The sequence below is a fragment of the Anomalospiza imberbis genome, chromosome 14 (genome assembly GCF_031753505.1).
Source record: "Anomalospiza imberbis isolate Cuckoo-Finch-1a 21T00152 chromosome 14, ASM3175350v1, whole genome shotgun sequence".
Classification (NCBI taxonomy): domain Eukaryota; kingdom Metazoa; phylum Chordata; class Aves; order Passeriformes; family Viduidae; genus Anomalospiza; species Anomalospiza imberbis.
The window spans coordinates 17,629,531-17,654,710 of record NC_089694.1 but is presented as its reverse complement, the minus strand read 5'-3'; the positions used below and the strand labels follow the sequence as shown (position 1 = coordinate 17,654,710).

Here is a 25,180-nt window from a genome sequence, read left to right as displayed (position 1 = left end):
GAGATCGGAGCTGCCCCTCCACTGCCCCTGGGAGGATGTTGAAGACCACAATGAGGTCTCCTCCAGGCTGAACACACCAAGTGACCTCAGCCACTCCTCCTAAGAGTTTCCATCTAGACCTTTCCCCATCCTCATGGCCTCCTTTATACACTCTTCTAAAAGTTTCATGTTCTTTTTTATATTGTGGTGCCCAAAACGGCTCAAAGCATTTGAGACAAGAACATCCCAGTGCAGAGCACAGCACAGCAGGACAATCCCCTCCCTGGCCTGGCTGGTGATGCTGTGCCCGGTGCCCCCCAGGACAGCCCTGGTCCCTCTGCAGGAGGAGCCACCTGGGCAGCTGTGGAAGCACCTACAGGAGTCAGCCCCACCAAAACCAACCTGCCAAATGGGCTGAAATGTGTTTATAGCAATGTACACCAGCCCAGGACACACCTCCCTTTTTGCTGGCCAAATGCTGAAAATAAATTAAAGCAAGGCAAGAACTGATCATGACTAACTGCATATGGGCAGGGTATTAAAGGAGATCCCTGTATATAATGTTCTACTTAAAAGCAAAATGTACATCACGTGATCTTCCAAGGCTTAGGCTATCCTGATAGGAAACATCCACAGACCTCTACTACTCTGCCACAGCTGGAAATAATGGTCCATGTGGAAAGATGAGACTGAAGACACTTCAGTTCTCCCCAAATACAACTCTGATTTTGCTGTGTTTCAGCATTTTATCACATGATAAAAGATGGTGGCTACATTACATTCAGAGGTGGCTTTTCCTGAAGGCTTTAGTGCCTGGAATCAGAGTGTGGAATTTCAACTCCTAAAACAGTTTATCTTTAAACATTCCACAACCTTTACAGCAAAGCATGGACGCATCACCTTTGTGCTCGGGACCCCATTCAAAAGCCTGTAAAAGGATCCCAAAATGCTGCTAAAAAGAAAGACCTAAGGCAGTCTTGTTTTGGAAGATCTAATGGAGGATTAGTAATGGCAGTAACACAGTCAGCTCTGCAGTGGAACCAGTCTTTGCATCAAAGAGGCAAAGCTCTTGTTCTGAAAAGGGCCAAGCAACACCAACTTCTCCTCACCCTGTCCCTGTAATCAGGGCAAGTCCCCAGCCTAAACAAGGCCAAGAGATAACAAACTGGTCCTTCAGTAGGGACTTATTTGTGTACAAACAATCTACCCTGCCTTTCTCACAATCCACCTCCTCCTCCAGCTTTTGCATAGGGAGCACTGGAATCCTCCCCCAGTGAGGCCATTCCTGTCCTGAACTCCTGAGGAGGACAATCTCCCAGTGACAGCTTTCACTTGGCTCCTGGTCATTACCTTGTAATTTCAAAAAAAAGAGCGAAACAAAAAACTGAATGCAGCTGTCACGGTGCGTCCACAGCTGATTTAATACATAAAGGCCTGATCATGCAAATATGAAGCCCACTAAGCAGTGCCAATTTGGTAAGGTTTGAGGCTAAGATGCCACCAGTTTCCAAAAACAAAACCTGAAAGTGCAAAAACTGGCCACATGTCAAATCCTTGCACTGTGAAATTTGGCCTTCCTGTGAGGAGAGATGGCATGATTCAGCCATTTACCTTTTAATCACTCTGAGCAAATAAATCCTTTCCGACATTCCCAAATGCTAACATTGAAAAGAAAGACTTGGACAAAAATTCAGGAAGTCAAATTACAGAAATCCCAAATGCAGCATCTATAAACATCTATTTCTTCCCCCCTCATAACCAACATTCATTCACTGGAATGTTTTAATGGAAGAAATGCAGAAACACATGTAAACAGCTCATTAACATCCCATAACCTTACAGTTTGAAACGCCAAAGGAAAAAAAACCAGGCAGTGGAGAAGCAGCTACTGAAGGCAACATTTGCTGGATGCTGTGGGGCAGCGTTGTAAGGGAAATTAGCACAGCTAGAGCGAGGGAAAGAGTTATAAACTGTGCTTCAGTCACACATCCTGTCTCCCTCCCACACGCTCAAAGAAAATATGGGAGTAAAGAGAGGAGGCAGAGTCATCAGGAAAGCACAACCATTGCTTCATGCAGGCACTGGGGAGCAGCGAGCCTGGCCCGAGGCGTGTTAACCTCGGCTCCTCTGCTGCCTATTCCAGCAGCACTGCTCGTGTTCAACCCACACAACTGGAGATACCAGCCTTATCGGGACTGCAAAAGAACAAAGCTGCACGAAATCCAAACTCTCTTCCTTGAAACGCTCTCCCCCTGTATCCTCCCTTCACCCAGCTCCCAGCCCGGTGCTCAGGAGCCCCAGCACACATCTGAACGGCTGCCAGCGGAGGAAGCGAGCAGTTTCCATACACACATCACGCCACAATGTGGGAATTCAGGAAACAACACAAGAAAGGGGTTCCTAATAACTGTTCCAGCGTGCTCGGGCCAATTCATGCAATCACACAAAGGTCACGGTGGTTGTGCTAAAAAGCACAAAAGATAAGCGCTACAACGGCAACTAATTCAAAGTAGGAGAATAAATGTCAGGCTTAGGAAAACCTGGAGTTGCTCCACCTACAATTTTTTGAGGTTGTCCTTCACATTCTTTAAAATTCCTCCATCTTAAAGTTCCTCCCTCCAGGAATGGCTGTAACTCTGGTGCCCTTTGTCCGCAGCAGCTGGAGCTCAGGAAGTTGCTGATATTATCCCTCCTGTACAGACACACCACAGCTCAGCTCAGCATCCACTCAGCACACTGCACAGGGGCCTGAATTAATTTCCGTGCATCTCTGATCTCGGGCCAGTTTAACAGAGCTTTTCTTCTTGCACATAAAAATAAAGTGTTAGCAGGGCTCAGAAGTGGCATTTAGCTCTTGGGGCCAGACAGAACGTCCCCAACAAAGTGAGGGGTTCTTTGTCTACAAAATACATTATTGGGCAAAATAATGACCCTACAGTAAACAGGCAGGAATACAAAGAAACAGGAAAAAAACCTAAGAAGAGGAGCTGAGGATGTTTGCCAGAAATGTGAGCATGAGCAAGGAAGAGGAATTTCTGAAAAAGTTGAGTGTATTTTTTGTCATAAAAGCCAAAGTCAGAATCCCAGAATGGTTTGGGTTGGAAGGGACATTAAAGCTCATCTCATTCCACTCCCTGCCTTGGGCAGAGGCACCTTCCACCATCCCAGGTTGCTCCAAGCTCCATCCAACCTGGCCTTGGACACTTCCAGGTGAGTTTGACAGATACTCATTGAATAAAAGGAAGTAAGTGAACCAACACGACATGTTTGGGAATACAGATCAAAACAAGACCAAAAGGTTTCAAAGCCTTGTAAAAATCACAAGAAATGTGTGGAGAAAGCACCAAGGTACCAGAAGGTTGAGTGGTTGCTCCAGAGTCAGGCTGAGACTTCAGTCTGCACTTGCAGAGGCCCTGCCTTGCTGCCCACATGTACAGTGAGCTCAGACATGCAGTACTGCAGCTTTTGCTGCTGCTTCACCACCTGGTTTTAGCACCCAGCACCTTCAGGGTGGCCACGGCCATCCTTAAGTCATATGCAGAGGATTTGGTGTTGCTGCCACATCCAGCCCTGAACTGTAACAAGACCTGGAAGGCGCCCTTGGGTCCTGGAAAGTAACTACAATTTCTGAAGGGAAACAGAATCAGAGGAGAGATTGAGGCGTGAACTACTATTACTCACCAAGATGGCAAGAACAGCTATTGACAGATCAAGAACACCAGAAATTACTACCATCAAACTTGACATGGAATTGCTAGAAAAATTCTATTCTCAAAACACACGAGCAGAAACAGTTACACATTCCTTATTCCTCTGGCCTTCACTAAGTAACTGCTGTGTATTTCTACACAAGTGTATTATTTTACCAATTCTACACAATAAAACTTTGATGACCACATAACTTCTGGGAGGGAAGTAACTGATACAGAAACCTCTGCAAAGCCAACTTCATGTCCTGTCTCTACTGTGATTTACACTGTAACACGGCCCCAGCTCATCTAAGACTTTTCATGCTGCTGCATGTGAAGAGTTTTAAAAGTCTGTCAGTCTGGGAGGTGCCTCTAATGGATTGTAACTCAAGTGCAGCGTGGTTCCTGGGGTGAAGAAAAGGCCTGTGAGGAAGGGGGAGAAAAGGAACAGCTTACCACAGTGAAATGTAATATAGAGGTCAGCAATGACATGGCACCCGTGAGGTGATTGATCAGGTACCACCTGTAAGGAGAATTATTCTAACTGCTGAACCTTGGCCCCCGTCTGTGCAGAACTGCAGAAGAGAGCTGTGTATCCAGGAGAGTGGTAAACAACTGCCAACTATGGAAAAACAAATGTTTCAGCTTTGCCCTAAACACATTCACACCTCAGTGCCCCACAGTTAAATATAGTTTGGGCAAAATAAGGTTAGTCTGAATAAAGGGATTTCCTTACAAAACACTGTTCTTCTGTAAGCCTTTAACTGATGTCTATTGTATGTTAACAACCTGGATGTAGGAAAGTTGACCACTCCCTTGCTTCTCTGCACTCTTACCTCTCAAGTCTCCTTAAAAAGAGATGTGTCTTTAAAATCTGCTGGAATTAATTGAAAGATTCCTTCAGCTTCCAGTGGATTTGGACCAGAATGAACTGTAAGAGTGGGGCATGGAGGCACTGAACTTCAGCACAGTATTTGTTTGCTCTCAAGGACTAAAGATTGTGTGAAATTACAAGTGAACAAGAGGTACAGCAGGTTCTGCAGCAAAAACCAGACTTGCTAATCTTGGTATTTCAATGACCATAAAGCCTAAGAGGGGACAAGCATGGCTGATTTCATACCAAAAAGCCCAACCTCTTCAAAGCTTCTAGGCCTTAAAATGATGCAGCTGTATTGATAAATACACAGGGATGGGAGACAGGGGGTGCTCTTTGATTTAAAGCTCTTGCAACTCATTTTTAATGCTGATGTCAGAAGCAGACTCCAAAGTGAGAAATGAAAGAGGCCCAACCAACAGCAGTCTCTGGCTGGGAGCAGCCTTCTACTGCCTGGGAAGGATAAAGGCATGGTCTCAGTGAAACACTGAGTGCCATGTGCATACAAGAGCTCTGCTAATTGCAGGAGCAGAACCATCTTCCCCTGCTACAGAGAAGCTGTATTGTAACCAGCTTGTTCTGAACATGAAATTAAAGAAGAGAAATGAAAGGACAAAAAGAATGTTAGGTACAAAAAACATATTGAAACAAAACAGATTTATTGCTCTTAAATAACTGCTTCAAAAAGTGCCAATTAGAATTTTTATGAATACATAGATATGCTCCTAAAAGCAGTCTTTCCCCTGGAGTAAGCTACAAAAAGAGTGACAATTAGAGAGAGCAAGATATCAAGTTACAGGTAATTGATTAACATTTCATTTTCATATAAATGAAAAACTAAAAATAGAATTATGGAAAAAAGTCTGATTAGATTTTACAATTTTCAAAAGCTGCTGCCACATTCTGGAAGAGCACCAGCACTCTCTGCTGGTGATCTTTGTTTAACAGTTATCAAGACAAAAATTAGGGATGAAAGTGCATTATGTTCTCGATATGAAATGCTATTTTTGTTATAAATTGATGATTAATTAGGTCCCTAATAATTTAGCAAACAGCAACTCTAGGAGCTAGCTGTGCTTTTGGAAACAATGCCGTCATTACTAAGAACTGCATTTACTCTGGGCAATCATCACTCACTGGAATAAATTTCACTGGAATAAACATCTGATGTAAATGCTTCTCTCAGCAGAAAGCACTTCTGTGGTGCTGCCACACAAAGACAGGCTGGTGTGAGAAATTCCCATGATGCCAAATCCCTTGGCTCCACCCTGACTTTCCATCAATTTTTGGGCTATGCCAAGAAAAACAGCTCTCCTTTAAAAAGTCCTAGCCCAGCTCCAACACCTTCCCCAATGGGAGCACAGTGGGAATGCTGCTGTGTTTTCATCAAAGCAAACCTGCTCCCAGCCCTGTCTCTGTTCCACCCTTTGCCAGGAAGCTGGAAAAGCTTTGATTCCCTCTCCCCAGGATGCACCCAAGCTGTGTCTCCGGGGCAGCCTTACACACCTGAGCCAGAGCTTGCACAGGGACAAAGAGGCAGCAAAAATAAACCCCAAGCCAAGCACCTTAGTGCCAGCTGCCCCAGCTCCCAAACTGTGCTCGGATCAGGCACCAGGAAGAAGGGGTAAAAACTGGCAAATGGAATCCATGTGCAGCTCATGGAAGTGTGGGAAACAAAAGAGACAATGTTAAGGACAGAGTATTCATTAGCAAAGGGCTCAAGTTTCTTGGCTTCTGCCATCTGCTTCCCAAAGGCCATTTTTCAAGGTAGGTTTTTGTTCTTCAGTTTTGAATGTAGCTGTGGAAAGACATCCTACTCTTTCTTAGCTAATGAACTAAAGCTCAGTGCATGTTCAATGGCTTAAAATATTTTGTCTTTTTAATTCCCTGGGGACAAGAAGGGAATGCAATGTCAGAGGTGGGTTTTTTCTCCTGGGATTTGGATCAAATTTTTACCTGACACAGCTGACCCAAAAACCTCAGACACCTCCATAAATATTCATTTACACTATGATATTAAATACATAAAGAAATCCTGTGTTCACAAAAAAATACACAAGACTTCATAATGCTGTATATATCTGTGTATTATGTGTAGTGAGACACAGCCCTTTTGACTGTTTTCCTTTATGAAGTAAAAATTGGGAAGAACAGCTCCTGAATTAGAGAAACAGCTCAGAGCCCTAAAAAGAACACACTCTGTGGTAAAAATAAGTGAGATTTAACATAGTTGTAAGTCAAAGTCAGGAATAATTGTTCTAATGCATTCTGCTCCTGACAGATCTCAAATTTAGAAGAGCTTCACATCTGCTGAGAGTCCCAAGGAACTTTTTAAGCATTCAGGGATCACTGACACTTGGCAGAGTGGGACAGAGTGACAGCCAAAAGCCAAGCTCAGCTCTGAAACACTGCATGAGGAACAGACATTCCTGCCTAAGGGGGCAGAGCAAGTTTCCCACTGCAGAGGAAAAGAGTTTTCAAACCTGAAGTTTTCTGCTCTTCAAGGAATTTAATATTGTGGACATGACAGGATCCAGCCAGAGACCAGTGATCTACATGGGATGAGAAGATGCTCAAAGCCTTGAGAACCTGAGCACCTACAGGACATTAACATGATTATTTTTTTAATATTATTAACTATACATGCCAGGCTGCTCTTAAATATTTCCTTCCCACATTCCTACCCACACCTTTACCTTTGTGCCATAGGAATTCTGTATTCAGCTCTGCCCCTTGATCATTAATGCAGACTCCTGAGCTTCAGACTTCAAAGCAAGGCAGGATTAAGAGTCACAGGCTCAGGACTGGGACAGCATCAAACCCTCCCTGTGCAGGAACCTCCACCTTGTGTTGGACTCCACAAACACCTCCTGGGTGTCAGGACTGGGAAATTCAGGGATTTACGTGGAGCTTCCCACAGGTTAAGTTAATAAGGGAGCCCAACAGTGCCTCATCTCCTTATTTCATGGTAAATGAAAGGAAACGGGAATGTCTTGTGGGGTTAGGGAAAGAAAGATGTGAGTGCTCTACAAATGTGCAAGGGCAGAAACCAAAGGCTTCATTGTGTGGAAATGCATTTCTCCAGGAAAGCTGTTCTCCTCTCCCTCTCCTAAGCAGCACACGAGAATGTTCTTAGGGAACCCATCACCTACAACCCTGCTGGTGGTTTACTTTTTATTACTGACTTTTCTATTTCCCCCCCTCACTCTCCCTCATTCTGCTGCTCAAAATGTCAGCACTCACAGCTTCCCCATTTCTGCAGGTCCTCCCCTGCCATGTGCAGCACATCCCAGTACCACCAGCATTACTGGGAGCTCCAGCCATGCCTCACTACTCCGAGCTTCCAGCAATGAGACTGACCTACAGTCAACATGATACAAATGAAGAAAAGAAAATACAGCACAGATATACCAAGATACAGGTCTGTCCAAGATCCTAAGGAACTTTGGGACTCATTTCAATCAGCATCCCTTTGAGTTACATTTGAAAATTACACCAACTTGGCCAAGATTAAGGCACATCAGGCATAGGGAAAAAGGCAGTCTGGGCTTTTTCAGCTTTATTTGTAACTGCTCTTATATCACCAACTTACCAGGAAATTGCACAACACCAGACCAACACAGGTGCACGTCCTTTAGTGGTAAGAAAGCTGCTAGAGATCACCAGACTCCGGAATTTTCATTGACTACATGGTCTACACCTGCTCTGAGTTAGACATTGCAATGCTACAGTGGGAGAAGCTGTTGTAGAGACACACACTGCCCTCATCAGCCTCAAGATCCCTCATGAACACTGGGCTCAAGTGATGGTAGATGGTGTTACAGAGCAGAGATTTACTTGCTGAGAAGGTGAACTGCAAAGCCAAACCCAGAAATTTCTCTGCCTAACGAGAAGATTGCAATTAGGTCATTGCTGAGCACTGGGTAACCACAGATCAGAACAAAAACATTCCCACAGAATAACTCAGATGTGACAGCAGGTACTTGGAATGAGAACAAGGACTTCATCCACGTAGTCCTGCTGCTGAATTATGTGGATAAACAGTGATCCCGATGTAGCCAGCCCCCAGCAGGACATGCAGGTGTCGGGATACACAGACCCAGTTTAGCACAAGCAAATGAAATTCCCAAACAGGAAAGCCCATGTCCAACTTTGATGAAATTTGAGAAAGAGCTCAGAGCAAGTTTCAGGTCAGAATTCTATTTAGGATGTAGATGAACTAGATCCAGGCCATAACATTTTTCTGTATCTTCTGGACTCCAGTTTGAACAATGCTTTCATTTCGGAACCCTATTTCTGCTAAAATACCCCATCAGTTCTATGCCCAACCCTGCTCAGCTCAGGCTGGACATTTTGGTAAACACAAGACCTTTATTCAAACACCAAGGAACTTCAATAGAACACTCTCCAGGCTGCTTTTGGTCACTGAGACTCCCTCCCTTGCATCCTGCACATGGAATTACCTGTCCTTGGGGCAGACAGGTCAGGAGAGGGGAGATTTGTGGGTTAATGGGATACTGTTCTGATCAGGGAGATTAGGTTACAAGGCCATGCCTTGTAACACACTGCCTTCTTCAGTGTGGCACTTCAGTTTACAACTGGGGATTTCTCCTTTATTAGATTGTACTTTTAATTATTTATGGCCTATATTATATGCAGAAGCTGCCCCAAACCTAAGCCTTAGTAAGGATAATCAGAATAATCCTATTTTTCCTTCTTTTGTAAAGCACATTGAGCCTTGCTGATGAGAAATGCTAGGATGTGATTAGATGCTTAATGAAAAATTATCATTAGGAAGTGGAATAAAAATGAAAAAATAACTAAAATTGAATTTTCTATTTTATACTGCATTGGGGCTGAACTAAAAATCATTTATCAGAGGCAATGCTGAAAATTTAAACTTGAAAACTGAGTGGAGATCTTCTTTATACATGTTATGATGGGAGAGTGCAGGTGAGGATGCCAGAGTCGGGGCCTGGATGTTGTGAGCAGTCTGAACAATCCCCAGGAGTCTGGAATATGGAGGTGCTGGGCTATCCCCCCATGTGCAGCCAGCACCAAGAAAAGCAGCGGGTGTTCAACATCACCCCAGCTCCTCCACACTGATTTGGCTTTCCAGCCCTCACCCTCCCCAAAAAGTACCCGGGAACTGAGGCAGGAGGGGGTTGAGCTGCTCAGGCCATGCGCTGAAGTCGCGGTGAATATTTATGGCCCTGCCTGACAGTCTGTGAATGAAATCCACAACGACCGCAGCGGAACGGCCGGAGCAAGGCACGGGTGCAAAGCTTTTAACCCTTTGGGATTATCACCCTCCAAATTTGCTCTCTCGGAGATCAGAGCAGGAGGATTTGGAGACGTTTCTGTTAAATTCAGAGCTGGGGCAGGTGCGGGTGAGCTCCTGCGGGTGGCTGGGGCCGGCGGGAGAAGGGCAGAGCAGGGACCATCCCCGGCGGCTGGGGCAGAGCCTACGGCTAACAAAACATCCCCAGCACCACCTGGACCTGACAATGGAGCCGGGGAGGGACCGGACAGAGGAGCAGGGACGGCTCCCACACAGCCCCGGCAGCCCCCGAGCCCCGCCACCGCCCCACGGCCAACCTTCCCCAGAGGCACGAACAGCGCGGGCTGAGCCCCAGGACCGCCCCACACCGCCCGGGGAAGGAGGAGGAGATGCCCATGAGGGCAGCGGGAACACCCGGCAGCCCTGCCCCGCCTCGGGGCGCCCGTCCGGGCGGTGCTTGAGGGGACAGCGCCGGCCTTTCCCCGCGCCGGGCGCCGGCCTCGCCCCGCGGCCGCGCCCTCGCCCCGCGCAGCGCCCTTACCCCGCGGGCGCCGGGCCCCGCGGCCGCCCGCACATCCATCCCGGGCCGCTCCCCGCGGGCTGCCGCGGCCGGCACGGCGCTGGGCCACGCCGGGGAGCTCCGGCAAGGGCCCCCCGCCCGATGCCGTGGGGAACTTTCAGCAGGCGGCTGCAACTACGGCGCCCGGCATCCCCCGGCGGGCCGGCGAGCGGTGCCGGCCGGGAGCTGTAGTTCCGCACGGGCGGGGGAGCCGCCGGGCGCCTGCGGGCAGCGGCCTCGGCCGAGGGGAACCACGGCACCAGCGCGGCTGGAAAAGACCTCTGAGAGCATCGGGCCCGGCCTGTGAATGATCTCCACCTTGTCAGCCGGCCCAGAGCGCTGGGTGCCACGTCCAGTCATTCCCTGGACACCTCCAGGGATGGGAGTCCACCACCTCCCTGGGCAGCGCTTCCCCATGTTTAACAAGCTTTTCCGTGACAAATGCTTCCCAATATCCAACCTGAACCTCACCTGTCCTATCACTGCTAGCTTGGGAGCAGACCCGACACACACCCTCGTGTCTGGGAATTATGGAGAGCCAGAAGGTCCCTCCTGAGCCTCCTTTGCTCCGGGCTGAGTGCCTTTCGCAGCTCCCTCAGCCACCCCTGGTGCTCCAGCCCCTTCCCCAGCCCTGGACATGCTCCAGCCCCTCCATGTCCTTTCTTAAGTGAAAGGCCCAGACTGACCCCAGCACGGGAGGAGTAGCCTCACCAGTGCCCACTCCGGGACAGTCACTGTCCTGGTCCTGCTGGCCACACCACGGCTGGGACAGGCCAGGTGCCATTGACCTCTCGCCCACCTGGGCACACCTGGCTGCCGCTGAGCTGGTGTGGACCAGCACCCCCAGGGCCTTTCCCACCAGGCACTTCCCAGCCCCTCTGCCCCAGCCTGGAGTGTTCCATGGGGTTGGTGTGGCCAAAGGATTTAAGTTCTTTACTTTTTATTTCACCTGGCACTTAGTATCAGCCCCTTAAACCTGTGGTATGCATTACCTTCATCACATCATGAGCTTTCTGCAACTGCTTTCCTTCTAATCTTTCTTCCACAATGTTTCTGACAGGGATGATTCCTTGTCCCAGAAACTCTCAATAAAAGCAATAAAAATGTAAAAGCTGACCTGTCAAAATATTAGCAGGCAAAACTTAAAGAAAGGCCCTGGAAAATCTGTCACTGAGATACTCAGCTGCTGGCCATCGAGTGTTCAGCTCATATGGTCTCATGTTTATGTGTGTCATCCATTTTTATTTACAATTTATTTTTATTTAAAGCCGAGTATCTCTCTGGCCCTGCTGTGCCGTGGTTCCTGTGCTGAACACAGAACAGTACACAAAACAAGCCATATGGAAACAAAAGGGTATTTTAGAGATGTGAGTAGGGAGCATGCAAAGTCAGGTGGAAAAATGGTTTTAAGCAGAGACATCTGTGTGCACAGAGCAATATTACTGCTTGCAGTATTTAATTACAAATAGCTTTGTTTTGTTGCTTTTGATGGAGAGAGAAAAAAGCCAGCAGAGGTAGTGGCCACACACCAATCTTCCACTGTAAACACCCAGAAAGGAGGGCTGGGGAAAAGTCTGTTATTGCTCCATGGGAGTCCAGCAGCACAGGGGCACAAGAGTGACACAAAAATGGGCTGTGCTGTCACGAGGTCTTGTTTTCCAGAGCCAGACAACGAGGATCTGTTACAAGACATGGTGGAATGTTTGTTTTTGTAGTACTGGATTTCCAAAATCCATGATCTTTTTGTGGCTGACAAGCCCCTTCCTTTCTTTGCCTCGTTCCGGCAGCTGTCGGAGGTCTGCACCCCTGCCTGGAAAACATGAGCACAGCACAGCAAAAATGTGCATCATTCATGTGCCATCAGACAATGCTTGGGAGAGTTACAAAGGAGAGGAGGAAGAGGAGAAGGAGACCACAGCGCTGCAGTAATTTGCATTATTTCTACTTCCTTTGCAATAGTCACTTTTAACTTTAAACTCTAACAGCTATATATTTCATGGCAGCTTTACCACACTTCAGCAGTACTGGATTTTAATTCACACCCCCTCCATGACCAGGTAAAATTTGGCAGCGTCTCTGTTCTAACACATACTTTCATTTTGTTTGGGTTATATTTCATATATAGAAATTAGCTGAAAAGCAGAATCTGTGTGGTGACCTGCTGCTTACCTCAGGGATTCCCTCCATGGTTCATCCTTAATACTTTGTGCTGTGCAGAACCTCCTGGGAGCACCACTGCTGGGATTTCACTGGGAATCAGACCAGGCCATGGCTGCCCCGCACCACTCACTTTTCCTGGACCCAGCAGGAAGATCCACCAGCACTTCAGCTGGAGCAGTGCCTCTCCTCAGAGCAGAGCTGTGACTGCTGCCATAACCCAAAGCCAAGGCCAGGCTGAGGCTGGAGAAGTCCCAGGTTTGGTTTTGTGCTCACATTTGGGTCCTACAGCCAGCACAGGGCAGCCCACGTGGAAATTCATCTCCAGGCACTGGAACCACCTTGCTGGGCCTTCACTGACAGTATCTGCAATTCTGCCACCTGCTGAAGGCACACACAAACCTCAGTGTCCAACTGTGCAGATTTACCATGCTACTTTCAGTGCTTCTAGGACCACAAACTGGAACAGAGGCACATTGCTATTGTTTGCCAGGGACTTCATTTGTACCTGTCTCAGTCTTCAAAATTCCCCTGTATTGACATTAAATACATTAGTTTCCCACTATGAAGCAAGTTCTCTAGATGACAAGCAGCTGAACTTGCATTTTTCTTACTTGACTTGCACATTCAAAATTTCATCTTACTTTATTATGAGGGGCATTGAAGTTTTAACACAACAGCACATCTGTGGCAATGTACTCCCTTACCAAACAAGTTCACTTTGATGATGATGATGATTGGGTGCTTATAGAACCATTGGACAAACACAAAAGGAGATTTAGAAATATTATAATTAAGAGTAAATAGGAAAAATATCTGATTCCAGATGCTAGAAGATATTTTAATGCAGACCATTCTAAAAATCTGAAATAAGGACAACATACAAACTGTGAGCACTTGAAATATGTTTATTCAGCAGCTATTACAACCAACCTCCAAAAAACTGGAGTCCCCTCTGGTTTCTGAACCGTGTCAAGTGATGAAAATGCCTCTAGGATGGAAGCTGGACAGTGCACTCCTTTCTGAGATATACATCTAACAAGGATTAATTAATCTCTTTGAAAAGGCAAAATATAAATATATACACTCTAAATTCACAACAACAGCTTCAACTCACTACGTTAATTCAAGTGGGGTAACAGTGGACAAACCCACATCATGTAAACGGCAGTCAGGAAAATCTCTGCTCTCTGCTGCTCCAAGGTCCCGTTCCGGTTTACATTCTGGGATCTGCCTCTGGCAGAGCTGGAATACGGAAGCGCTGAAGTGCTGGATCTCAGGGGCTGTGCACGGGACCGGGCGTGGGGCTCTGCTCTCTACACGTTGCTCAAGGCATCCACGCCAGGGAGAACCTTACCTGGGGGCAGATAAAACACAGCAGCAGCAGGGTTAAGGACCTGTCTGTGCTCAAACAACTTTACAACATTCTAAGAGATGTAATTTTAAAAAGTGAATCAGGAATTATAGGTTGAAAATGGAAGAGTTTGGCTCCGCGTTGACCATGGTGGTTCCATGGACCTACTCCACACACTAAATCCACTCAGATGTCAGCAGAGAGATTCCTAACACAGCCCAGCCATCAACCTTCAATTAACAGTAATGGCACATTTCTGTCCAAGTCTCTGCTAGGGTCAGATCCAAACACCCAACATCCTTTTCCATTGAGTTTGTTGGCAAACAGATTTTTGATTGGATTTAGCCAGTTGCTACATACTTTTTTAAGTCCCTAGTGGCATGTAAATAGAATTCTGAGGAGTGTGGTGGAAATTTTAAGAATTAATTAAGAGGAAAAAGCCTCCTACGAGTCTCAGGTCTTTAAGCAACTAAAACACGCAGGTTGAGACATTTACATGTCTCTTTCCAACTGATGGAATCAAAGAACATTGTCATCTTTGAGTACAAGAGCCTAGATTAATACAGTGCGACATTTTCTAAAGCATTTTCAGCTTTTTGTCCTACTTTAATAATGAGCAGACACCACTCTGGTTTTGCCTTTCCTCAGAAAAACAACCTTCTAAGGCTCAAGCTGTGCAGCAGGACTGAATTGTAACACTGTTCACAACTCACTAGTTTGCTGAGTTTTCAGGGAGTTTTCCCCCTTTCTTCATCTTCAGAAGCTTTTCTAATTAGCCAGACTTCCGCTACATTTAAAAGATCACACACACAAACCCATATTTTGGGCCAAAAACTTAGACAAGTTTGTGCTTTTGAATACACAGCGTTTCCTTCGAGCCATCTGCATTCTTTCCCTTCCCCATCACTCCCTAGGCAACAGAAACAAAAGCTCTGTCTCCCATCTTACTCCTGCAAACAGCAGCTGCAAGGCGGTTTATTGAAGTTTCTCCTCTCCAGAGGAGCTGACAGCATTGGGTAATTTACACACACTGGGAAACAGCAAATTACCAGAGGAAATGAAAAGTCGTTTAGAGAACAATGGAACTCGTTACAAGAATCCCTTCAATCCTCACCATTTTGAATTCCAAGTACCCTCTGCAGGCTTGCCGGTGAGCACTAGAGGGCTCCTCAAAACCAAGGGAATTGCAAACGGCAAGAAGAGACTTCTGGCAAGAATTCCAGACTGTTCTGATGAGGTTTCCCTAACAGAAAGTGGGCATTGTCAACAGGCTAGCTGGCATGTCCTGAGGGATCAGTGACAAAACCCAGCCCACTCTTGTTTTCTATCCCAGTATTTTTGCTTTCTGGGAGAAGCATGCTGTGCTGTTTGCGGGAATATTCCATTTTCCTTCCTCTGTGAGGACTACAGAACAGAAGAGGAGTTTCTAGCTCCAAAGCTACACAAGTAACTCCACGTGGTGGGACAGAAAAGACATTCCTCTGTTGATGTGCCTTCTTGACTACCAACACATGGTAGAGCACACAGAACTCCACATTTACTCAAACAAACGAAGATAGAAGAGGATTTACCCTCTAGCAGCTCCAGGCTGGCACCACCTCCTGTGCTGACATGGCTGACTTTATCCTCAGTGTTCCACTTGGCACAGCATGTAGCTGTATCTCCACCACCTGTAGCACAAACAGAATCCATGAGACACACATGAAATTCAGATTTTGTCCAACTGAAGGCCCAAGCTGAAGGACAGAGGAGAACTTGAGGAAAATAATTTGACCAGTATTTTTATCACAGTGCTGGCCATCACAAGCTTCCTCCATGCATTTAGGAACACAACTACTTACCAATAATGGTGATGCAGCCTTTTCCAGTTACTTCTACCACTTTGTCCATCAGGGCTTTGGTTCCTTTGGCAAACTTGTCCCACTCAAAGACCCCAACTGGACCGTTCCACACGATTTGCTTGGCCCTTCCCACAACTTCAACAAACTTCTTCACACTCTCAGGGCCACAGTCCAGCCCCTAAGGGAAGTCGGTAAAGTCAGTCACTGCTGACCCCCAGCTCAAATCACCCATGCCCAGCCAGAAGCTTGCCCCTCACCCCAGACATAAAACAAAAATTTCTCTGTATTCACAGACAGATTTGCCAGCAACTGCTGCAGGAGGGTGGAGTCTGGCGAGGGGATATTTATCTTCCTAACACCAGGAAGTCAATTTTAAATCAATGTCAGATTCTCAAAGCCTTAGCTAGAAAACTTTGCAAACCCTACTTAAATTCTAGTCAAAAAGAAGGGATTTCTACTGCATTCAGATCTGTATGTTGGGAGAGGAATTTTGCTGTTTTAATCCAAATCTCACAGAAGCTACTTTAGACTTAAAAATTCAGAACAAACAACAGGGCTTCAATTTCATTAAACCAACAAACTCTACACAGCTTGGCTGCCCTCCGAAACATTTGCCAAGGCTCACAATTACTCTTTCTACTCCTTTAAGAGGTGTCCTACCCATCCTTTTCCTTACTGCTCCTCCGGTCAGTCCCTTTCCCATTCAAACCTACCATCCAGCCAGCAGGAATGCCTGAAGCCACTGTGGCCTCCCCAGTCTGTGCGTTCTCATCAAATTTGTCAGCAGTGATGAAGTCAACAGGCAGAGTGATCTTCACACCATTCTTCTCTGCCTTGGCCATCAGGTCCTTGACAATTTTTGATCCCTCTTCATCAAACAGAGAGTTGCCAATCTAAAGGAAACATTGGGAAAAGTAAGAGAGGTGTTTGTTTAGCTCTTGGTCGTGACAGAAGAGAATGTCAGCACCCAAACTGCTCAGACAGCAATTCTGGAAAGACTGTTTTCTTAAAGCACATGGAGAGATAGAAGCAATCTGAGTTTTGCAAAGGGATTGTCACATAATTTCTCAGTGCTCCCTACTCTTGCAGAGAGCAAGTGCTCAATCCCAGAACATGTAAGAGGCACTCAGACCACATTCTTCACTAGGAGCAGACACGGAATTGTTCTTCTCATACCTCCATGTTGTTGAGCACTTTGAGGAAGGTGAATGCCATTCCACCACCAATTATCATCTCATTGACCTTATCCAGCATGTTATTGATCAGCTGGATCTTATCCTGAACTTTGGCTCTGGTAAAAGAGAAAAGGAAAAACAATGAATAATGAATATTGTGACTATGGTATGTCAAGGCTGTTCTAGAGAATGATCCAACAAAAGAATTGTTGGGAATGGGCAAAAAGAGAATTTTGCAAGTCAGCAGGTCAGCATTAAAATTCAACTTACTAGAGCATTATTCAGCCCTCCATTTCTTCTTTTCTATTTAAATATAAACCTCATTTGGCCCTTCAGAGCCTGATTTCCCCTGACTGCCCAGCCAAGTTAATTCACCTGATGAAATGCACCTCGCAAAGCTGCAGTGCTGCACTGCACACACACGTGATGAAAACTGGCTGCAATTAAATATTTCTGCACAGGAGCAGTCACTTGGTTGTGCACCTTCCAGCCCCTCTGCACACCAGTGCTGGGGCAGGGCAGAGCCCATGCAGCCCCAGCAGGGCCCGTTGCATAATGAGAGGTCGTGTCAATGTACAGAGTGCTGAGCCTGAGTACTTCTGTACCCTGAACTGGGGGGGAAAGGGCACTGACAATGTCTGGGCCATCACATGTCTAACTGCTCTCCTGGCTCATCTGGGCAAAAAACTGCTGGGGACTGTCTCATTTTGGGGAACATCAGAGGTCAGGTGAGACAATGAACAGCCAGACTGTATCATCACAGCAGCAGATGTATCAGTTAGCTCCTCTCTAATCCACATCTCACATCTCAGGAGTCAGCTACAAAACTGAACTGCAGGTACACTTGAAAGGAGAGCACTTGCTTAAACAATATGTCATTTGTTAGGGCAGTCAGAGAAATACAGTCAGAACGTTCTTGAGTCTTACCCTCCAAGAATTGCTAAGAAGGGTCTCTCTGGACTCTCTAGGGCCTTGGCAAAATAATCCAGTTCTTTCTTCATCAGGAAGCCAGCAGCCTTCTGAGGCAGATTGACACCTACCATGGAGCTGCAGAATTAAAGTAAAAAGTGAGGAAAGGAAAAATTTCCTTTTCCCTTGAGACATGGGGATGTAGAAATACCCCCATGTTTCACACCATTACAAAGCCAACCCTTTAGTCAGCTGCAGCAATGAGAATAGCTACCACCCACATGAAAACACACACAGGGGCTTTGTTTTCCTGGTTTGGTAAGACAGCTGTACCTGCTCCATTTCTGACATTGGTTTGCACAGAAATATTGATTTGCAAGACATCTATCATCTCAACTAGTGATCCAAGACACTGGAGGGCAAAATAAGAATAGCCAAGAGTTGGGATTTCTTCTTCCAAGAGGACCACTGCAGTCTGCAAGTACACATATCCAAACACACTCCATGGAAATAATCACTCTGGAGTGATTAATCTTCTTGGAAAAGAGGGCTGTTGTGATTGTAGGACAGTTTATACAAGCCCTAAGCAAGTAATTGTTACATCTTCGAAGTCTAAAAAAAGTCAATGCAAGTCTTAAGATCTTGTTTCAGCTTTCTCCTGTACCCAGAGACAAACCTGAAAGAGCATACACTGATGACAACTGCCTCCAGTAAATCCACTACTGTGGAACAAACACAGCACAGTGATAGTGGGATAAGCCCAAAAGGAAGTTAAAACTCCTTGGGGGCAGTATTTGATGTGTTTCCACAGCAGATACTGTTGTGCAGTTCTGCCTGTGGAAGGGAAACACGTACCCACCTGTGAGCTCGGTGCGCAGTGCCAAAAGCATCATTGACATAGACATCTCCCAGTTTGGAAAGAGAGGCTCTGAAAGCCTCCACCTTTGCAGGCTCAGCCTTGATCTAAAAAGAGAAAGAAGGACAAGGTTGTACCCTGAGACTTTGACTCTGAATCTAAGCTCAAAGTCAGCTACTTGACTCAAACCCAAAGCAAAGGTCAGTTTGAGGAACTCATCAGTTCATCCGGTGGGTCACTGTCTTCATTTGCTTTTTCCCAGTCCAGCAGAAGCAACAAAAAAGTTTAAATGGTTTAAATTCCACTTTAAACTCCCCTAGAATGCTATTGCTGAAGACTGTTCCCACTTCTGAACTGCAACACCATGAACCTTTCAGTGTCTCTCCAACAGATTTCCAGTGTTGTGTGGTGAACACAGGTACCACAGGAAGGGCGTGGAGAGAAGGCAATGCTGAGATCAGGCTAAACAATTTCATGCTCACTCACTGAACAAAGCAAGCACAATTTCCAAGAGACACAAGTAAAAGTTTGAGCTCCTGAAGGACTGATTTAGCAACTGCATTGAGGATTAACCAATGAACAGTCTGATAAAAGGCCTGCACACTACAACAGGCCACAGTGAAAGTAGCCAATGCTGGAAATGCGGGTAAGTGTAGTATGTAGTGGGTAAGAACAGGTGTATTTCTGTTAAAAGACATCCTACTAAATCCTCACAGGATGGCTTATGCAGTTCTTCCCAGCATGAAGAGACAGCAAAGCTCCCTAGGGCAGCAGGTGACTGCTCAGAGGTACCTGACAGCCACTTGCTGTACAGAACAGCCCAGACTGGAGTCAGGCCAGCCCCTCTCCAAAGGCTCTCCTGCTCGGTCAGCTCATCACCCCACGGGAGGCCTCTGCCAGCACCCAGATGTGACACCACAGGGACAATGGCAGGAAGGCAGTCCAAGAGATGGCAGCAGGGTTCAGCACAGCTCTGGGGGCCTTTTTTAGCAGAGCCTGAGCAGGAGACAAGTCCAAGGGACCACACAGATTCCAGAACAATGCTGCCAACTGCTCCTTCACTCAGCACAGAGACCAAGTGCTCCAGTTAGACCCGGTGTCACCCATGAGCAGAACACAAGAGGCTCTGACAGAAGGAACCACTACCACTGCACCTACTTTGGAAAAACACAGTTTAAGCACCAGTCAGCAACCTGCAATCCTGTCTTGCATCACTGTTTCCATAGCACTGCCTTTCACCTCTGCTAGGAGAGGGAGCTCTGTCGCTGGCACCTGCTCTGTTGTGCTTTCATATGCACACACTCAGCTAAATTACCGGGGAACTACAGAAACACACAAAACCAAGGGATTGTCTCCTAGAGAAAATGAAATTCTTGCCCCACTCCTGTCCCTGCCACTATACTTGCAGTGGCACACAGTTCTAGCAGTGAATAATTCCACATTTGCTCAATTTCCCCCTGCCATCTGCACAGGCTCACCAACTCTCTGCTGTGTTCCTATGCTGCAGGAGTCCTGTGTCAGCCCATAAAGGGCAGCACTCCATGTCAGCATTCCCTCCAAGCACTGGATCTGAACAGAGCCAAGGCCTCTGTAAGCCAGCGGGGTCACCATCGCTAAGAAAAGCAGCTGTCTGGAGCAAGCACTCTGCTGACCTTCAGCAAAATGTCAGAGGTGCAAGGCAGCTTGGTTCTAGAGAACTACTCTGAAGAGCAGACAGGCTTAGAGGAGGGTTGGATAATCCCTGTGCTGCAGAAATACTAGCCATATAAACCAAAAAAGAAGCATCATTCTTATGGGCCTGGTGGCAACAAACTGTCTCCAAAATGCTTTTCATTTTAGACATCCAATACTGAAGCCCAACAAGCAGCAGTTTTTTTTTGCACAGCTCTATTTTGTTTCTTTCTCCTTTTTTGACAGAGTCATCTATAGCCTTACACTTGAGTTGTTTCATCTTGGAAATTCACTGTATTCCACGCAAAGCTTTTGCACAACAGTGGGACACACTGAACTAAAGATCTCTGACATCCTGTTAAGAGCAGGTTCACAATCAGTGCTTTAGAGAGGCTGCTGGCTCCTTGTCAATCTGCAGCATAGAGCAAGTAAGACCAGAGCAGGCACACATGAAAGCCAGACTTGAAGTTTCACCTTGTTCCCTGAAGCATCCTTGCCTTTCCCTTCCTCTTCAACGTGGAATCGCAGGTTCTCCAGCAGGATGACTGAGCCAGCAGCAGGATTGGCACAGGCCTTCTCCACCTCAGCACCAACACAATCCTGCAGGAACAAGACCTCCCTGCAAACACAAGACACACACTGTAACCTCACCAGTGGCTTCCTGGTGGAAAAAAAAACATCCAGGTCCCCTGGCAGGAAGGGCCTGATGCACACCAGGCTGCTTTTCCACTTTACCTGCCCAGGAGTGCCTTCAGCTCCACAGCTACCGGGGCCAAGGAGAACTTGTCAGGCATGGGGACACCATCCGGGCGACCCAGGTGACTCATGAGAACAACGGACTTGGCCCCATGGTCCAAGCAGTGCTTGATGGTAGGAACAGCTGCCTTGATTCTGTAACAGCACAGAAGAACCAATTAATAAGGATTCAATTAGAGTTTACCAGGCAAACACATTTGTACCACTTACACATGAGCCCTGGGAGCGGTCCCTCAAAAATGACAAAAGAAACACAGCACCAGAGCTGGACAGAACAATTCCTTAAGAAAGCATCAACAAAATTCTCCATCCCAGCCTTTTTTCATACATTTCACTGTTATCTTCCAAGCAATGTAGGACATGGAATTAAAATGCATTTTGTAATCTAAGTTCTGCTGATTGCTCAGCTAAGAAATGCCAGGACACACCTGAAGACTACCAGGCTCCCTGGGTTACTCTGGGATCCTGCACCAATAGAGAAATGACGAGCAGTGAGAACATTGTGGTGAACAAAGCTGGCACCTGCCTGAAAGTGACAGACCAGCAGGCAAGACACCTGGCATCACTGTTTCTAAACTCCAGCGTTTTGTGTGCTGCACTGCAACAATTATTCTAACAAACACAAGTTACTACAGCCCCAGGGTAAGCAGGAGGCACAGAGACTTCTGGGATAGTAAGAGAGACAACTTTCACACACAGCCTAAGGGATGTGGCTGTGAAATGGTCATGGCCAACTTAGGATCTCTAAAATAACATACTTTTTCCCATATGCTTTCCACAGTAGCCACAGTGAGTATCAGCCTTGTATTTAAGTGTAGGTTGCTAACAGCTGCAGGGGGTTTAATTAAAAGTGGTTGGACTTTCTCTGACACCTTTAATTTTCTGGTTTGAGCAATGACAGTTTAATCATGGTAATGTTCCAGGCACTGGGATGAAGTCAGAGACACAGCAGACTTTGGGGCCTCAGTTTGGGATGGAAATTACAGCTCACCTCTGATTGTTGGTTATTTTGTGATCCTTCATTGGAACATTGAAGTCAACCCTAAAAAAAAAATCAGAAGCAAAATTAAATATTCAACAAGTTTATTACTTATTTAATTTTAAATATTCAAAAATGAGCAAGAGAACCTGCCATTAAAGTTGCTGGCTAGAAAAGTAGTTTTACGATTAGAGTTAGATGTTTACCTCTGCCCTGTCAACAAGTTCTGCTCTGAAATCAGTGTGTTATCAGCCATTTCTGCTTGTGATTGCTTGTTCACAAATGGAGAACAACCACTGCTAGAATAACTCAGGAAAGCTGGGCCACCAACACGTCCTAATGCTCAGGACCAGAGCAGCAGTAATGCTGAGCAGGAAATAAACCCAGACAGAACTTTCCATTTTTAAACAATATGATTTCAGATCTCTAACGAGGGACATCCAAAGGAAAGGGAATGAACGACGACTAGTGACCCTGTGCTCTCTAATGAGGTTTCAGAAAACACACAACCTGGCTGGACTACTGTGGCCAGCAGCAGTTTAAGGAAGCTTTAATTTCTGTCCTCCGCAGCTCTAATCTCCCTTCTGTGGCTTAGCACATTCTCCCTAGAAGACCTGACTTGGATCTTGAGGTAACTTCCTGACTCGTGCCAGCTGAAGGGCTGGCAGGGAGGAGTTTCACCAGCGTTCTCCTGGCATCCCTTGTGCCCATGTGCAGGAAGCTGCGTTGTGTAACCGCGGAGGCAGAAATTGCTCAGAGCTACGGGAGGGAACACCCATGGCTGGAGCAGGGAGCAGCAGAGAGCAGAGTGTGCATCCTTCATCGTTCTGTACGTTAAAAACATCCGAGTTCAGCAAGCTGCGTGAATGAATCCCCCTGCAGCCCACTCAGCACGTGAAACAAATGGAAGACAAAAGCAAAACAGGAGTAGCTGAGCAGAAGGAAATTCAACTGGCAGCCCCACAGCACAGTGGTCGAGTTCTAGAAGGGGCAAAGAAAAGCACCACTATCGGGCCATTATCCTAAAAGGAGGGAATAAAAGGACAGTTTGCTTTACAGAGCCATCAAAACTACAATAGAAAGGTCCAGCTCAGCCTTCTGCCCCCCTGCAGACCATTGAAATCTGAGCTTCCCTGAGCCCTCTCTCCTCCCCATTCTCAACTTTTCCTGAAGCTTCGGCTCTAGGACCCGAAGCTAAGCAGGATGCGAGTAGCCAAAACTACACGAACACGAGGAGAAAAAGAAGTATCGATTTTAGTACTACTGAGAGCACGTGGTGACTCTTTTCAGAGGGGTGAGATGCAGGCACGGAGCCTGGCGGTTCACCTGCTGTGCTTGGGTAGCCCCTGACGGAACGGTAAAATTAATTAATTAGCATTACTTATCGGAGATTTTGAGCGGGGAAACCCAGCCCATCGCCTGCCAATGCACGGCTGCTCTCTGTAACATGACTCAGAAATGGAAAAACCAGTCAGATGGCCAAAAAATAGTCAGGTACAGACTCCTACAGAGACAGCTCTTTTGTTGTACCAGACTTAGAAAGTGCACGGAAATCCTGAGCAAGCTTCTTCAGTACTTGCTACATCGGCTGGTTTCTGCTAATCAAATCAGGGAACTAGCTCAAAATGAGGTTGAAGAGAAAAAGTGTAAAAAGAGAAAGTTGTCTGTCAGACTGCGAATAAGAGGAGCTATACTTTTGCTATCCCTGCCTACTCACAGAGCAGATAACACGCACACAGTAGCCACGTTATAGTGACCTTGAACAAACTACCCCATAATTAAAGTATTTCCAGCAGGACATATCACGATGTACCTTCATGCCCTTATCTCCCGGGATTTGGCAACAATTTTAACATGAGGCTTTCAGGCACTGATGCTTTATAAATAAGCAACGAATGCCTATTTTAAGGTTTCAGACCAGGATGGGCTGAAAACCTGCGGTGACGCCCCACCCCTGGAAGTGTCCAAGGCCAGGCTAGAAGAGGTTTCGAGCAACCCGGTCTAGCCAAAGGTGTTCGTGCCCTTGGCATGGGGATGGAAAGAGATGGGCTTTAAGGTCCCTCCCAACACAGGCCATTCTGTGATTCTATTCCTGCTAAGAAATGAATTATTATTGGTATTTGGATAGCTGGGCAGAGCCGCATCTTCAGTATTTTATTGCAATGCTTTTGAATTTGCAGTAGGGAAAAAAAAATAAATGGGAAATAAGCATTTTTGGGGTAGTTCTCTGGAATAAAAGCACGGCAGGCTGGCTGGATTTCTCCTCAAGCCTCCTGTGGCCGACACACGTGCGAGCGGGGTGATCCAGGGCGGCGGAGCCGGGCCGGGATTTACACCCTGCCCGGCCGCCACGTCCCCGCAGGCGAGCCGGGCCGGCTCGATGATGATGCAGGAGCCTCTCCAACACCCAGCGAGCGAAAAAAAATGAAACTAAAACCGCACAAATCGACACGTGCCAAGCTCGAGCAAGGGGCTGCTACCGGGGGGCACCGGCCCGGCCCGGCCGGGCCCCAGCGTGGAGCATCGAACAGAACGGCCGTCAGGGAACGCACATTCCCCCCGCAATGCCTCACCTCATGACGACGCGCTTGCCCTTCACGTCCACCTTGTCCAGGGTGAGTTTGTTGGAGAGAGACATGTTTGCTGCCGGCCGCAACCACCCCACTCCCGCTGCACCCGCTCCGCTCCGCCGCCTCCGCGTTCTGCCGCAGCGCCGCCCGCGCCACCACCACCCAGCGCGCCTAGCCACGCCCCTCCCGTCAGCGATTGGCCTGTGCTGTCCTCTCTGTGTTTCTATTGGTGGAGCTTCCTGTCCGTCAGCGGACATCCCGCCTCTCGGGGGCGGGGCTGCGGCGCCGGCCCCGGTCACGTCCCACACGCAGCCGCCGCTCCCTGAGGGCGCTGGGAGAGCGCGAGGTCCTGTCCTGAGCAGCAAATTAACGGTTCCGCACCTTATCTGAGGGGAAAATCACCCACAGATGGTGTCTAAACCTGTGTCGCCTGGTGGGAATCCTGCAGATGAAAGGCAGGCACTTCACGGCTGAGCCACAGGCCTGGGGCAGGCCACGCATCGACTGTAAAGGAGGAGACAAAACCCGGG

The 25,180-nt window shown here is 47.0% G+C and overlaps 2 protein-coding genes across 2 annotated transcripts in view; both read right to left on the bottom strand.

Annotated features, from left to right (window-relative positions):
- AMOT (angiomotin) overlaps window positions 1-10,545 on the bottom strand; it is a 58,193-nt gene extending 47,648 nt beyond the window's left edge. Inside the window, exon 1 of the mRNA XM_068205209.1 lies at window positions 10,365-10,545. The gene's annotated coding sequence lies outside the window, so the exon portion shown is untranslated. The remainder of the gene's footprint in view (window positions 1-10,364) is intronic.
- Window positions 10,546-13,430: 2,885 nt separating this feature from the next.
- PGK1 (phosphoglycerate kinase 1) lies at window positions 13,431-24,818 on the bottom strand. Its single transcript, XM_068205202.1, has 11 exons — window positions 24,654-24,818; window positions 22,093-22,143; window positions 21,081-21,236; window positions 20,820-20,964; window positions 18,678-18,781; window positions 17,837-17,956; window positions 16,911-17,025; window positions 16,448-16,627; window positions 15,735-15,912; window positions 15,465-15,563; window positions 13,431-13,896 (listed from the first exon to the last, which is right to left on the bottom strand). Exons 1-11 carry the CDS (start codon window positions 24,716-24,718, stop codon window positions 13,856-13,858), a joined length of 1,254 nt encoding a protein of 417 aa, XP_068061303.1. The 5' UTR covers window positions 24,719-24,818; the 3' UTR covers window positions 13,431-13,855.
- Between the last annotated feature and the right edge of the window lie 362 nt (window positions 24,819-25,180).

Coding starts and splice junctions, on each gene's coding strand:
- PGK1 (XM_068205202.1), bottom strand. CDS start 24,718: ATGTCTCTCTCCAACAAACTCACCCTGGACAAGGTGGACGTGAAGGGC. Junction 18,782..20,819: donor AGGATGCTTCAGGGAACAAG/GTGAAACTTCAA, acceptor TTCTCTTTTTAG/ATCAAGGCTGAGCCTGCAAA. Junction 15,913..16,447: donor GCATTCCTGCTGGCTGGATG/GTAGGTTTGAAT, acceptor GACTTCCCTTAG/GGGCTGGACTGTGGCCCTGA.